Here is a 12,461-nt window from a genome sequence, read left to right as displayed (position 1 = left end):
ACACAAACTTTGCCGAAAATCCATATTTGACGCGAAGTTAGGAATTTACATTTTAATACACCAATTTAAGAAGTTGTTCAATTTTGACACATTTTTCAATTCCGGCGACCGGCATTCTGACGTGGACGCCGGAATGCCACATCATCACCACGTCACACACACACACACTCCACTCTCTCTCTCTCACACCCTACTCTCTCTCTCTCTCTATACACGTCACCTTCCCCCTTCTCTCTCATCACTCTCGCTGCCCTCCACCCTCTTTCTCCCTACCTCTCTTCCCTCTTCTCTCCTGCCGGCGCCGCCGCCTTCCATTCCCGGCGAAATCGCCACCAGCTGCCACCACCACCTTCTTCCCCTCATCAAACTCACTCAAATCCCGTTCTTTCATTCTCAAAACCGAACCAGATGAAGTAACTCATGAAACTCCCTTTTCTCTCAATTTCCCGTCGACAGACGGCCGGCGAGTGCCGCCGCCGCTCTCTCTGTCTTTCCTTCCTTCCCCCGACTCTCGCTCTCTCGCTCGTCCCCCTTATCTCCTCCCTCATAAAAATCCCCCAAATCCACAAATCACTCTATCTAAATCCCTAAACCCTCTTTCTCCTACGATTTCCGGCGAGGTTACCGCCGCCATCGCCGCCTCCCTCATCCTCGCCTCTGCCCTTCTCCTTGACAGACGAACAGCAGCAGCCCTCGGCCACCACCGCCGTCGACCTCGCCCTCTCTGGACCGTCGGTCGACCTCAAAGGCTGAGGCCGCCATTGCTCTCTCCGCCGAACAGCCCCGCTGTCCAGTTGCCTCCCCTCACTCTCTCTCTATCGACGGTGGTGGTTGGAAATCCGGTTAGTATGGTTGGTGGAGGTGGCGGGTGCGACGCGGTTCTGGGGAGGGGGAAGTGGCTGACGGCGGGAGGCTGGGCTCGGCGGCGGTGGTGCGACGCGGTTCTGGGGAGGGGGAGGGTCCGACGGGGGGAGGGGGGGAGGTGACGTGTAGAGAGTGAGAGAGAGTGGGTGTGTGACGTGGCTGCGACATTGGCATTCCGGCGTCCACGTCAGAATGCCGGTCGCCGGAATTGAAAAATGTGTCAATATTGAACAACTTCTTAAATTGGTGTATTAAAATGTAAATTCCTAACTTCACGTCAGATATGGATTTTCGACAAAGTTTGTGTATTTAGGTGCAATTTTCCCTTTAGTTTTTGAAATAATTCAAAAATATGGAAAAGAATTTTGGGTTGTCTAAATTTTTTATAAAAACTATTTTTGATTGAATGATATTTTTATCTAAGAATCAATAGAATACATGTTTTTATTAAAGATGACCCCTTCATAAAAAACTTAAGAAAGTGAGCATTTTTATCTATTAACACTTACTTTTATCCATCTAAACTAATCCTCAAAAATAAGTTTTTATAATATTTTTGATGAATTAATAGTTATTTGAGTAGAAGTCAAAATTTGTGGCTCAATGATTTGACTTCCACGCGGCATTCTCACATAAGTCAAATAATGACTTGCAAATTGAGTTGCCTTGTAAATTAACACTTTATCCGTTCCATAAAAGTGTGCATCATTTTTTGTAGCACGAGTTTTAATAAAATGTTAAATAAGTGTATTGGGAGTTGAAAAAATGATTGACTTTATTAAAAAATAAAAGTAAGAAATAAAAAATGGACGGAACATTACATAAATTATCTGTCGTCCATTTCCTAATTTGTTGGTTTTAGATACATTTGTTGAAAAGATATTTCAAATTATCTGCCAAAGTAAATGGTGAGCTTCCACTCCATTTACAACTTGACATCCCTTGCTATCTGCAACTTGGCAGAAACGCTTGCAAAATTTGATCAGATATTTAGCTTATTTTGTTTTCTTAGCTTGCTGGCTTCTTCTCATATAACTAATTTATGCTTAGTTAGATAAATACTCTAACAGCAGTTGGATTTGTGTTAACAGATGATTTGTTAAATTATGATGTCTTCGTGATATAGGGAATATAAGATGTGTAACAAAATATCTTGCGTGCATTGCTAATTGATTTATAATTTAAAGGCATTTAGCAAATAATAATGTTTCAGTGTATGTTTTCAAGTACAAAAGAAAATGTCTTTCTTATTGTGCTCCATCTTTAAAGTGATTGAAATGAAGGGTTCTTCAATTTTTAGGTCCAATACCATCCACCATTGGGAATCTAAGAAATTTGACATGGCTAGAACTATCTTCCAACAAATTAAATGGTGAGCTTCCATTCTCCATCTTCAGCTTGACATAACATCTTTACAAACTTGATCGGATCTTTGGCCATTTTTGTTTGAACTAGTCTTTTTCATATTTTACATTTGGTAAGATAAGATATGCAATTCGTCTAATTCCTTTGCCAATGCATGCACAATATGAAATAGAACACGAATGATATTAATAATAAAAAGAAAAAATAGAAAACACTTTTTTTCGAATTTGTGTCAAAAAATCTGAGTGTTTTACATCTCTATCTTTAAAGTGATTTATATGAAGGGTTTTCCAATTTTCCAATACCATCCACCATTGGAAATCTATCAAATTTGGGGTATTTAAGGCTCTCTTCCAACAAATTAAATGATGAGCTTCCATTCTGTGCAACATGACATCCCTTCAAATTCTCATTTTCTCAAATAACAGTTTGAAAATCTTTGGACATATTTCATCTAAATGCAAATCACTTTAGTGGCCCCATTCCATCAATATATATGAGAGGGTCTATTTTTTAGTCTAACAATTTGAGTGTTAATAAATTGCAAGGAAATTTGTCTATACGTGTGTTCATATAAGATATGCGATTTGTCTAATTCCTTTGTTACTCCACATATGAAATAGAAAAGAATGAGTTATCTAATTAATTTTGAATCTTTGATTTCTCAACTTGCTAGGTTGTTCTCATTTAATTAGCTCGTGCTTAATTAACTAAATACTTTAACAATAGTTGGATTTGTTGTTTCCAACCATATTGTAACTCTATTAATTTTAAGGATCAATGTAAACAAATGCTATATTAAATTAAGATGCCATTGAATATATGAAACATGCATGGGTGATATAAGAATAGAAGAGGTAATTTAATTTCTATCAAAATACTTCATGTGCATAAAATGTATTTCTTCATTGCCATGTTTCTTTATGTATCCAGATTGTCTCTAAAGCAATATATATCTACTTTGACTTCTCAAACTTCCAGGTCCAATACCATCCACCATTGGGAATCTATCAAATTTGGTGTATTTAGGGCTCTCTTCCAACAAATTAAATGGTGAGCTTCCATTCTCCATCTGCAACTTGACATCCCTTCAGTTTCTTCTGCTCTCAAATAACAATTTGGAAGGGACAGTTCCACAATGCTTTCGAAACTTGAGCAAATCGTTGTCCATATTTCATTTAAATGAAAATAACTTTAGTGGCCCCATTCCATCAATATTTATCAAAGGGTGTAGTCTTGAGTCCATCAATTTGAGTGGTAATAAATTGCAAGGAAGATTACCTAAATCCTTAATCAATTGCAAAAGTCTAAAGGGTCTCGATGTTGGAAATAATAGAATACAAGATGAATTTCCGTTTTGGATGGAAGCTCTTCCTGAGCTTCGAGTGCTCGTCTTGAAGTCTAACAAGTTTGATGGTAACATGTCGTTGGCTTCACGAAGCAACCTTCCATTTCCTAAGTTGCAAGTTTTAGATATATCAGAGAACAAATTTGTGGGGTCTTTACCTCAAAAATATTTCAAGAATTTCAGAGCAATGATGGATATGAAGGAAAATCAAACAGATGGTGATTATGACTATTTTTCAATTTACGTGGAGATGATAATCAACTTGAAAGGTTTGGATCAGTTATTGAAGAGATTGTTGGAAGACTTTACAATCATCGACTTATCCTCCAATAAATTCTCTGGTACTATTCCACATTCCATAGGTAATCTGAATTCTTTGAGATACTTGAATTTGTCGCACAATAATCTCATGGGACACATACCTGCATCTCTTGGAAATATAAGTGTGCTTGAATCATTGGATTTGTCATCGAACAAATTGGATGGAGGAATTCCAAGTGAACTGACAAGCTTGACATTTCTTGCGAAATTAAACCTTTCAATGAATGATCTCGTGGGGCAAATACCACAATCTACTCAGTTTTCCACATTTGAGAATGATTCATACGTGGGAAACTTGAGATTGTGTGGAGTTCCGTTGACGAGAAAATGCAACGAGGAGAATGGGCAGCGGATGCAGCCAGAAGAAGAAGAAGATGAGTATGGATTTATAGATGGATTTGGATGGAGAAGTGTGGTGATGGGATATGGAAGTGGAATCATAGTTGGAATTGGAATTGGTTGTTGGATTATTCGATTTGGAAGGCCAAGATGGTTGGTGGAATTCTTTTTTGGTGTTGGATATACATACAAGAAGAAGAAGAAGAAGAAGACAAGGAAGAGAGCTACTCCAACACACAGGAGAAGTTGATTCAAGACAAATATATATTATGAGCTTTTCTATCTTGCTTTTTTGTTCTTTTCCAGACATCAGATTGTTGTTTTATGATTGCTACTTGTGAGTTTGTGCTTTTTGAGTTTATACAATGTTGTGATGGAGTCCCGTTATTACATAAGCAGTTATTTTCATCTAGGCTTTTTGTCGAACACTTGGCGAACTAATTTTCGCTATTCTTCTCCACCGTCTTTACTTCACTGGAAAATGGAGCTTTTACTTCGTCTACGGTGTCGTTTTTCTCGAAATCCGGAGTGTGTGAAATACTAGAGTGATCTCCGACAATGGTTTACATGATTATTACTACTAATTTTGATTGGTTGAGGTTGGTTATAGTGATAACTTGGATGCATTTTAGATCTTGGCATTCAAATAATTGAGATTGGATATATCATATAATCCACCCAACTTTGGATTGATAAACGATTGTAAGCCGATTTATCAATCACGTGTCCAATCATGCAAACCAAATATTTGACTAAAGTGAATTATTTTATCAATCATGCATTACCACTCAAACCAAACGCCTCCTTAGATTCTTGAATTTGTCTAACAATACTTGAATTCCCTTCGTCTCTTGGAAATATGAGCATTCTTGACTCGTCATCAAATAGATTGGATGGGGAAATTCCGAATGAGTTGATCACGTTGACATTTTTTTACGAATGAGCATACTTGTGCTTCAACTGTTTCTCTCTTTCTTTCTTTTTTTTATCTTTAGGTTATTGACATCTAGATATATGAATTTTCGGTCCATTTTGATTTTTCCCATGAATTTTGAAAATTCTCAAAAAATACACAAACTTTGACTCATTTTATTTTTTCCACGAACTTTGAGAATTATCAAAAATTACACAAACTTTGGCTTCATTTTATTTTTTCCCACGAAATATATTGTTATAAAAATGATTCAAATAATTATTAATTTTTTTTTTCAAAATGACGTGGTTTTGATTACGAGTTCAACTTAAAAAATATCATGTCACTCATGAATAATTATCGTCTATCATTAATTAAATCAATCAAGCAAGCTAGTTAAATATAAAAGAATTATTTGGATAATTTTTTAATAACAATATATTTCATGGGGAAAAAATGAGTCAAAGTTCATGTACTTTTTTTGACAATTCTCAAAGTTCATAAAAAAAATGAGTGGAAAATCCAAAATAAGCTCAAAGTTCGTGTATTTAGTTTAGGCGTTAATAACTCTTTATCTTTTTGTATTTATTGCTACTTATGTGGTCGTTCTTGATTATTGACAAATGATATATAATTACAATAAATATATGCAGCCACATTGTGGCCACTCACATTCTAGTTTAATAGAGAAAAGTTGAATTTATTTAATTTATTTTTAAAAATAAAAATAGGATTTATTTATTTTATTGTATTCTGTATATTGTAGTTATTTTTTGTAATTTTTTTTGCATCTTTTATTTTTAATTTATTTTTTAATAAAAATAAAAAAAAGTTACAAAAAATTATTAAAAAATAACTAAAATGTAGATAATACAATAAAATAACTAAATCCTATTTTCATTTTTAAAAATAAATTAAATGATATATAATTATGAGTAAAATTTTGAAGTAGCCAAAATGAAGCATAAAACACAATTTATGGCCACACATTGAAAAAACACAAATTTTGGCCATTTTTATTGATTTGGACGTTTTTACCCTTAATGAGGCGGACCGGGTAGGATCAGGCACGCGGGTCGCGTGCCGGGTCGGGTTCGGCACTTATGGCAATATTAGTGCCATAAGTGCCAAGATTTTACTTTGATCTTATTTTGGATTTCCGTTGGCACTTATGGCACTATTAATAGTGCCATAATAGTGCCATAAGTGCCAACGGAAATCCAAAATAAAACCAAGTAAAATAGTCATTTTGACACTTATGGCACTATTAGTGCCATAAGTGCCAACGGAAATTCAAAATAAAACTACGTAAAATGGTCATTTGGGCACTTATGGCACTAATACGTGCCATAAGTGCCATACGTGCAGCACAAATACAGAAACAACAACAATAACATCATTTAAACCCTAAATGGATAATCTAAACCCTAAATGGAACATCTAAACCCTAAATGGAATATCTAAACCCTAGGGGGAAGTGTGCACTTATGGCACTAATAGTGCCATAAGTGTCATACGTGCAGCACACAGATCAGATCAGATCCGCCATGACTGAAATCGAAGGAGGCGGAGATCAGATCTGCCGATGGAGGAGGCGGCGCAACGATCAGATCAGATCCACCGCCGCCGCCTCATCAGATCAGATCTGCCGCCGCCGCCTCATCCTCCGACGAATTCTGCCCAGGCGGCGCGCTGGAGAGAGAGAGCGGCAGCCGCTGGAAAGAGAGAGAGAGAGGATCTCCTCCACCACCGCCGCGAGAGCTCCGACAAATTCTCCAAGCTCGGCGCCGCTGCCGCGCAGCCGCTGGAGAGAGAGAGAGATGAGAGAGAGAGGAGCCGCTGGAGCAGAGAGAGGAGCCGCTGGAGAGAGAGAGGGAGATGAGAAAGAGAGAGGAAAGAGAGAGAAGGGTAGAATAGTCATGACATACAAAAAATGGCCAAAATTTATGTTTTTTCAAATGGTGGACAAAATTTAATGTTGTATGTTGAATAGGGCCATTCGGCCCTATTGTTTCTATAATTATATATGTTTTAATTATTAAATTTGAAGTTAATTAATATGTTCAATAATATCCTAAATTGTAGTAACACTTTTTTCAAGTTGATGGTAAATTATATATTGACTTTGACTAATTACTCTATCCAAACCAAACCACAAGAAACAATGCAAATATATCCTCAAACAATTTTTTCAGTATGTGAAACTCTGTGGAAATGACTTTTTTAATACTTCATAAATTAAGACGATGTCGTTTTGATCCAAGATAAGTTGGAAGAGTTTTACAGTTAATAATATTGTTTCTCCCAATTCTCTCCTTGGCCGCGTTTCTCCGCCGCCGTCTGGAGCCATCGGTAAGCAAGCCGCCGCCGCCGCCGCAGTGCGCATCATCCGTTCCGGCTAAATTATTCCTCCATCACTTCTGCTCTTCCATTCGAGGTACTTCTCCTTCTTCATCTAAATTAGGTCGATTTATATGCGACCACTTTCTGAAACAAATTATGTTGTTAATTTGCTGTAATTCATGGATGTAATTTTTCCCGTAAGACTTCTTCGGAAGAATTCGGTAGAATTTTCTGTAGTGAAGGCTGAATTTTTACTGAACTGATTTGGTTGTATGTGTTTATTGAATGTTCTGAAGGTTGGGTAAAATTATAATGCTAAATTTGATTTAAACTGATCAAGGAAGTAGAAAGGAGGGATTTTGGAAAGGTGAATTAGGAGAGTGAGTTGTGAAGATGGAAAACAGAGGTGATCCTGAGCAGCAGAAACAGAATAATGCATCATTTGTTGTGAAAATACCTTCATATGAAGAGGTGGTTGAGAGCTCCCAACCTAAGTCGCAATCTTTATTCAAGCCTTCCTCCTCCTTTTCGCAAGCTTTCAATTTTATCAAAAACACTGAATTTTACACCACCCCGCCGTCTGCACCAGTGGTTCAGTCCTCCAAAGATGCCCCTTCATCCTCTCAAGGATCCCATCCAAGGTCTCTATATATCTATGTATAATTATGAGAACGCTTTTTTGCTTTAGAGTGGTTCATGTAGGATGTTGGTTACATCAAGAGCTATTTTTGTCATCTTCTAGGCAAACCATTCATTCTGAAGCTCCATCCACTTCAGTTTCATCAGCTGGTGCAAATCGGAATGCCATCATCGTAAGCCATAGACAGGTGAGTTACTTTTGTTGTGCACTGTTACCAATATGTTCAATCAATAATAAGCATATGCCAAACTCATTGTTGATGTGTAATTCGTTATGTGGACTCAAAATGACTAAACATTATTACCTGGGGAGTTTTTCAATGTTTACTTGGTCATTATGTTAACCTACAGACAGTTTTTATATGCTTGGGTTAGCACAATGGATTTTTCTTTTATTTTTGTAAATATGACCTTTAGTCAGTTAAAAAGTGAAGATTAGCCACCAAAATTTTGATATAATGCATGTTTTAACCTCTATCGGCATATAAATTGGTGACTTGTATTTGTTATTTTGTTCAAATTACATGTAGTTTGGCCTGTTATAAGGTGGCGATGGATGCCTTCCAAACTCTGAGACTGTAAAGTGTAAACTGTTGTGGCATATTCATGCTCCATTGGGAATAGATAACTATGTTTCTCTATCCCTTGGAAGTTGGAGTTATCCAGGTCCTGTAGGTTGATACTTGATAGTGTGATTTATAAATTATCCCATGTTTGTCTTGTAATGCAGAAGGGCAACCCTTTGCTAAAGCATATAAGGAATGTTCGATGGGTTTTCGCTGATGTTGTTTGCGACTACTTGTTGGGCCAAAATGCTTGTGCGCTTTATTTGAGGTTTGAAGTCAAGTACAGTTTCATCGATGTTTATATGTTGGGAATCAAGTACATTTCCTATGGCATGTTTTGACAGCACTCTTATTCCGATGTAGCCACTATTATGATCATAGAAACATGTGTTTTGGCACAGGCTCTTGAGATAACAATATCTTGACACCATCATATTGAAATGCACCTATTTGATATACCTGAAATCTCTAGAAAGGACCTTTAACAACACCTCTGTGCAACAATGAGGACAATAAACCTAACTTGGCCACTTCCTTTTGCCTTGGGTTTATTTTTTATCTGCAAAATCTTGGTTAACCGGTACTTTTTGGCTTCCAAAGACCAATATTTGAACAAAAGTAAGTTTATAATTTGATACCCAGAAGCAAGATTTAATTTCATTAACAAACTGAGAAAATAAACTGCATTTTGTTATACTATCAATGGTTATATATATGAGGGGTTTGATGTGGATGCTAAAAGCATACATGATTATGTCCCTTTCTCTAACTGTTCTGACTTTTTGCTTGTGGGAAATTGGACAAAATTCTATTAGAGATATATATATATATATATATATATATATAGAGAGAGAGAGAGAGAGAGCATGTTTTATTGCTCAGAAAATGTTTTTGAGAAGCTAAAAGGAAGCAATGTGTTTCATACAAAACTATGGTGGGAAACAATCTGCAACCAACTATTATTAACTGACATGGCTGATGAGTTGGTTCCAACTGGAAGGCAAAATGCAACATGCTTAGCCTGTCAGGCATTCTCTGTATTACTATGTTCTGATAATGTGACACATATTCCAGTTTTATGCTGCTCTAGGTGATGAGAATGTCTCCCCTCATGCATTTTCATTTTGCTGTTATGGGCATTTGTCCCTTTAAAGTCATCCAATTTTCAGAAAATTAAGAGGTTATCTCCCTTATCAATGGATTTTGATACTCTTAGTCCTCATTGCATATTGTTAGAATCAAGCCTACATGTTAGCATATCTTTCCATTGTTTATTCAGTTGGTATAGTGATCCTCTTACGTAAACAGGATTTATTCTGTTGTCTTTTTCAGTCTTCGTTATCATCTTCTACATCCAGATTATCTGTATTTTCGGATAAGGGAACTGCAGAAGAATTTCAAGCTTCGCGTCGTATTGTGCCATGCTGATGTGGTAAGCCTTTGATACTCTTATACAAGTTTTGATCTAAATTTTTGTAAGGGGTCTCTGATTTTCTCCCCTGTGGGTACCAGGAAGATGTTGTTAAGCCTCTACTTGAAGTCACAAAAACAGCACTACTCCATGACTGCACTCTTTTATGTGCTTGGAGGTATCTTTTCTGTGTCTAATGCCTATGTTACAATGAAATTATTAGCTCGTCAAAATTTATTTTTCGGAGTTGAAAAAGAATGTGTCATTGAAGAAATTGGTTTTTGAAACTCGAAAACTGCTAGTGCCCTTGCCCCCTTCTTTTTACCCTTTCTTATGTAATTTTGTTCACGTTACCCGACTGGTTTTTTTCCTTTTCTTTATTTAGCTTGGAAGAGTGTGGTCGGTACCTGGAGACCATTAAAGTTTATGAAAATAAACCTGCCGATCTCATTCAGGGACAGATGGATATGGACTACATTTCACGGGTATGGCTCATTTCATTGATAGTTTATTAGCTTTCGTAGTTAGGAAGCTTATGACATTCGACAAACTATTTCCTGCTGATTAACATAATATAACCGATACTAATGTCCTGTTCTGTTATAGTTAAATCATGCACTCACATCAATCCGGCATGTTAACAAGACAGATGTTGTTACTCTTGGGTCTACATTCGGGGTAAGGCTCTGGTTTTTTAGTTATGCACTTGATTCTATTGGTTACTGATTTTGTTCTTGTGCACTGACTTCGAATTTTACCAAATTTAGTCTCTTTCCAATTCATGGACGCATCAATGGAAGATCTTGCCCGTTGCCCGGGCATAGGAGAAAGAAAGGTAGGTAATGTGTTTGTTGCGGTTCCTGCACATCTGATACACAATCATAGTATTGCAGTTTCAGTTATCTAGAGCATGTCTTTAGATAATCATCATTTTTTTCTACGACAGGTCAGACGCTTGTACGATACTTTCCATGAGCCGTTCAAGCGCGCAGTTCCTAACCCTGCTGCGCCCGTTGCTGAAAATCCTATCGCGTCTGTAAGTGAAAGAAACGAGGAAGTTAAGGAGAACCAAGAGACGAGCAGAGAGCATAAGAAAGAAGAAGAGATCAGCGTAAGATCTGCCCTGAAGGCAGCGTTTGCCAAGTACTCCGGCACCAGGGGAAGCAAGAGGAAGGCCGCGGTGCAGGCGGAAACGGAGGAGGATGCAGCCGACACCCGACGAGCCAACGACGGTGAAGAAGGTACGAGATGAGTCTTTTCACTCAGTTATGAGATGGAGTTACTATAGAAGCTTTTTTCAAGTTATCATAAATCACACCTGAAAAGAGGCCGTTTAGGTTGTTTGTAATCTTTGCAAGAAAGGCTAATGTATTCGAAAAAAAGGTAAAAATAATTATTCCCTACAACATTGAAATGCATTGCAGTTAGGGCTGTAAACGAGTCGAGCTCCTAGATCTCGAGATGTTGATGATACTCAGCTCAGTAGCTGGTGGGCTCATTAAGTGAGTTAACTTGAAAATACGTGATTATTAATTTTGGGACAATTTGATCTTTTTATATTATAATTAGTAATGAGAATATATAATAATTCATCATTGAATTTTCTCATTCTTTGAATATTTCATGTTGGTGATATTGTACGTTATACTCCCTCCGTTCACCAATTCGTGTCCTAATTTGTCATTTTTGTCTGTCCACCAAATCGTATTTTTTTTAGTAACTATTTCTTTAATTATTAAAATGCGATTTTATTAAAAAAGGAAAAGAAAAAATCAAAGAAACCCTTGAAAGTACAGGAGAAGCAAACTAAGGGCCGAGCCTCGTTAAAACCTTTCTACGGAAAACCCATAGGGAAAAACCGTAGAAAGGAAAAAGAGTACCCGTCTGAAAAAAAAAAACGAAAAGAAGGGGGGCGAGAGCGGAGGGTTAATTTTCCGGAACTCCGGCCTAAGCATCGTCCCCAAACCAACCCGGCTCTCACCCCTGAAAAAAGACCATCACTTTAATTACTACCCTTATATTACACTTATTTACACATATGCCATTGTGATACCCATCACTTTTAATCATAAAAAATGTCATTAGTCAACTATACGTACTAATTGTGGGTTCCTTTCTTCATTCAACAAATAAATAATACATTTTTTTTAAAACCCATGTGACTGTGTCCCTTTCAGTCTTTCTCTTAGGACACTAATTGATGGACGGAGGGAGTAAGAATTTAGTATCAAAATGTGAAAAATGAAAAGAAAAAAATGTATCCAAATATCTGAGTCTGACAGAATAAATGTATATACTGCCATTAAATGTGTGATCAGGAAGGGCAATTCTGACTGAATGGAAAATTCAGAA

The 12,461-nt window shown here is 37.0% G+C and overlaps 1 protein-coding gene, 1 long non-coding RNA gene and 1 pseudogene across 2 annotated transcripts; 2 read left to right on the top strand and 1 right to left on the bottom strand.

Annotated features, from left to right (window-relative positions):
- LOC131002518 (DNA excision repair protein ERCC-1-like) overlaps positions 1-11,709 on the top strand; it is an 87,374-nt pseudogene extending 75,665 nt beyond the window's left edge.
- On the top strand, positions 3,591-4,487 carry LOC131002558 (receptor-like protein 19). The gene is made up of 2 exons (XM_057929026.1): positions 3,591-4,276; positions 4,382-4,487. Exons 1-2 carry the CDS (start codon positions 3,591-3,593, stop codon positions 4,485-4,487), a joined length of 792 nt encoding a protein of 263 aa, XP_057785009.1.
- Positions 8,996-10,076, bottom strand: LOC131002541 (uncharacterized). Its single transcript, XR_009094339.1, has 2 exons — positions 9,947-10,076; positions 8,996-9,118 (listed from the first exon to the last, which is right to left on the bottom strand). It is a non-coding gene; the product is annotated as an uncharacterized LOC131002541 (long non-coding RNA).
- Positions 11,710-12,461: the final 752 nt, after the last annotated feature.

The sequence above is a fragment of the Salvia miltiorrhiza genome, unplaced genomic scaffold (assembly GCF_028751815.1).
Source record: "Salvia miltiorrhiza cultivar Shanhuang (shh) unplaced genomic scaffold, IMPLAD_Smil_shh fragScaff_scaffold_143_1, whole genome shotgun sequence".
Classification (NCBI taxonomy): Eukaryota; Viridiplantae; Streptophyta; class Magnoliopsida; order Lamiales; family Lamiaceae; genus Salvia; species Salvia miltiorrhiza.
The sequence above is the reverse complement of the archived record's forward strand: the minus strand, read 5'-3'. Positions and strand labels throughout refer to the sequence as shown.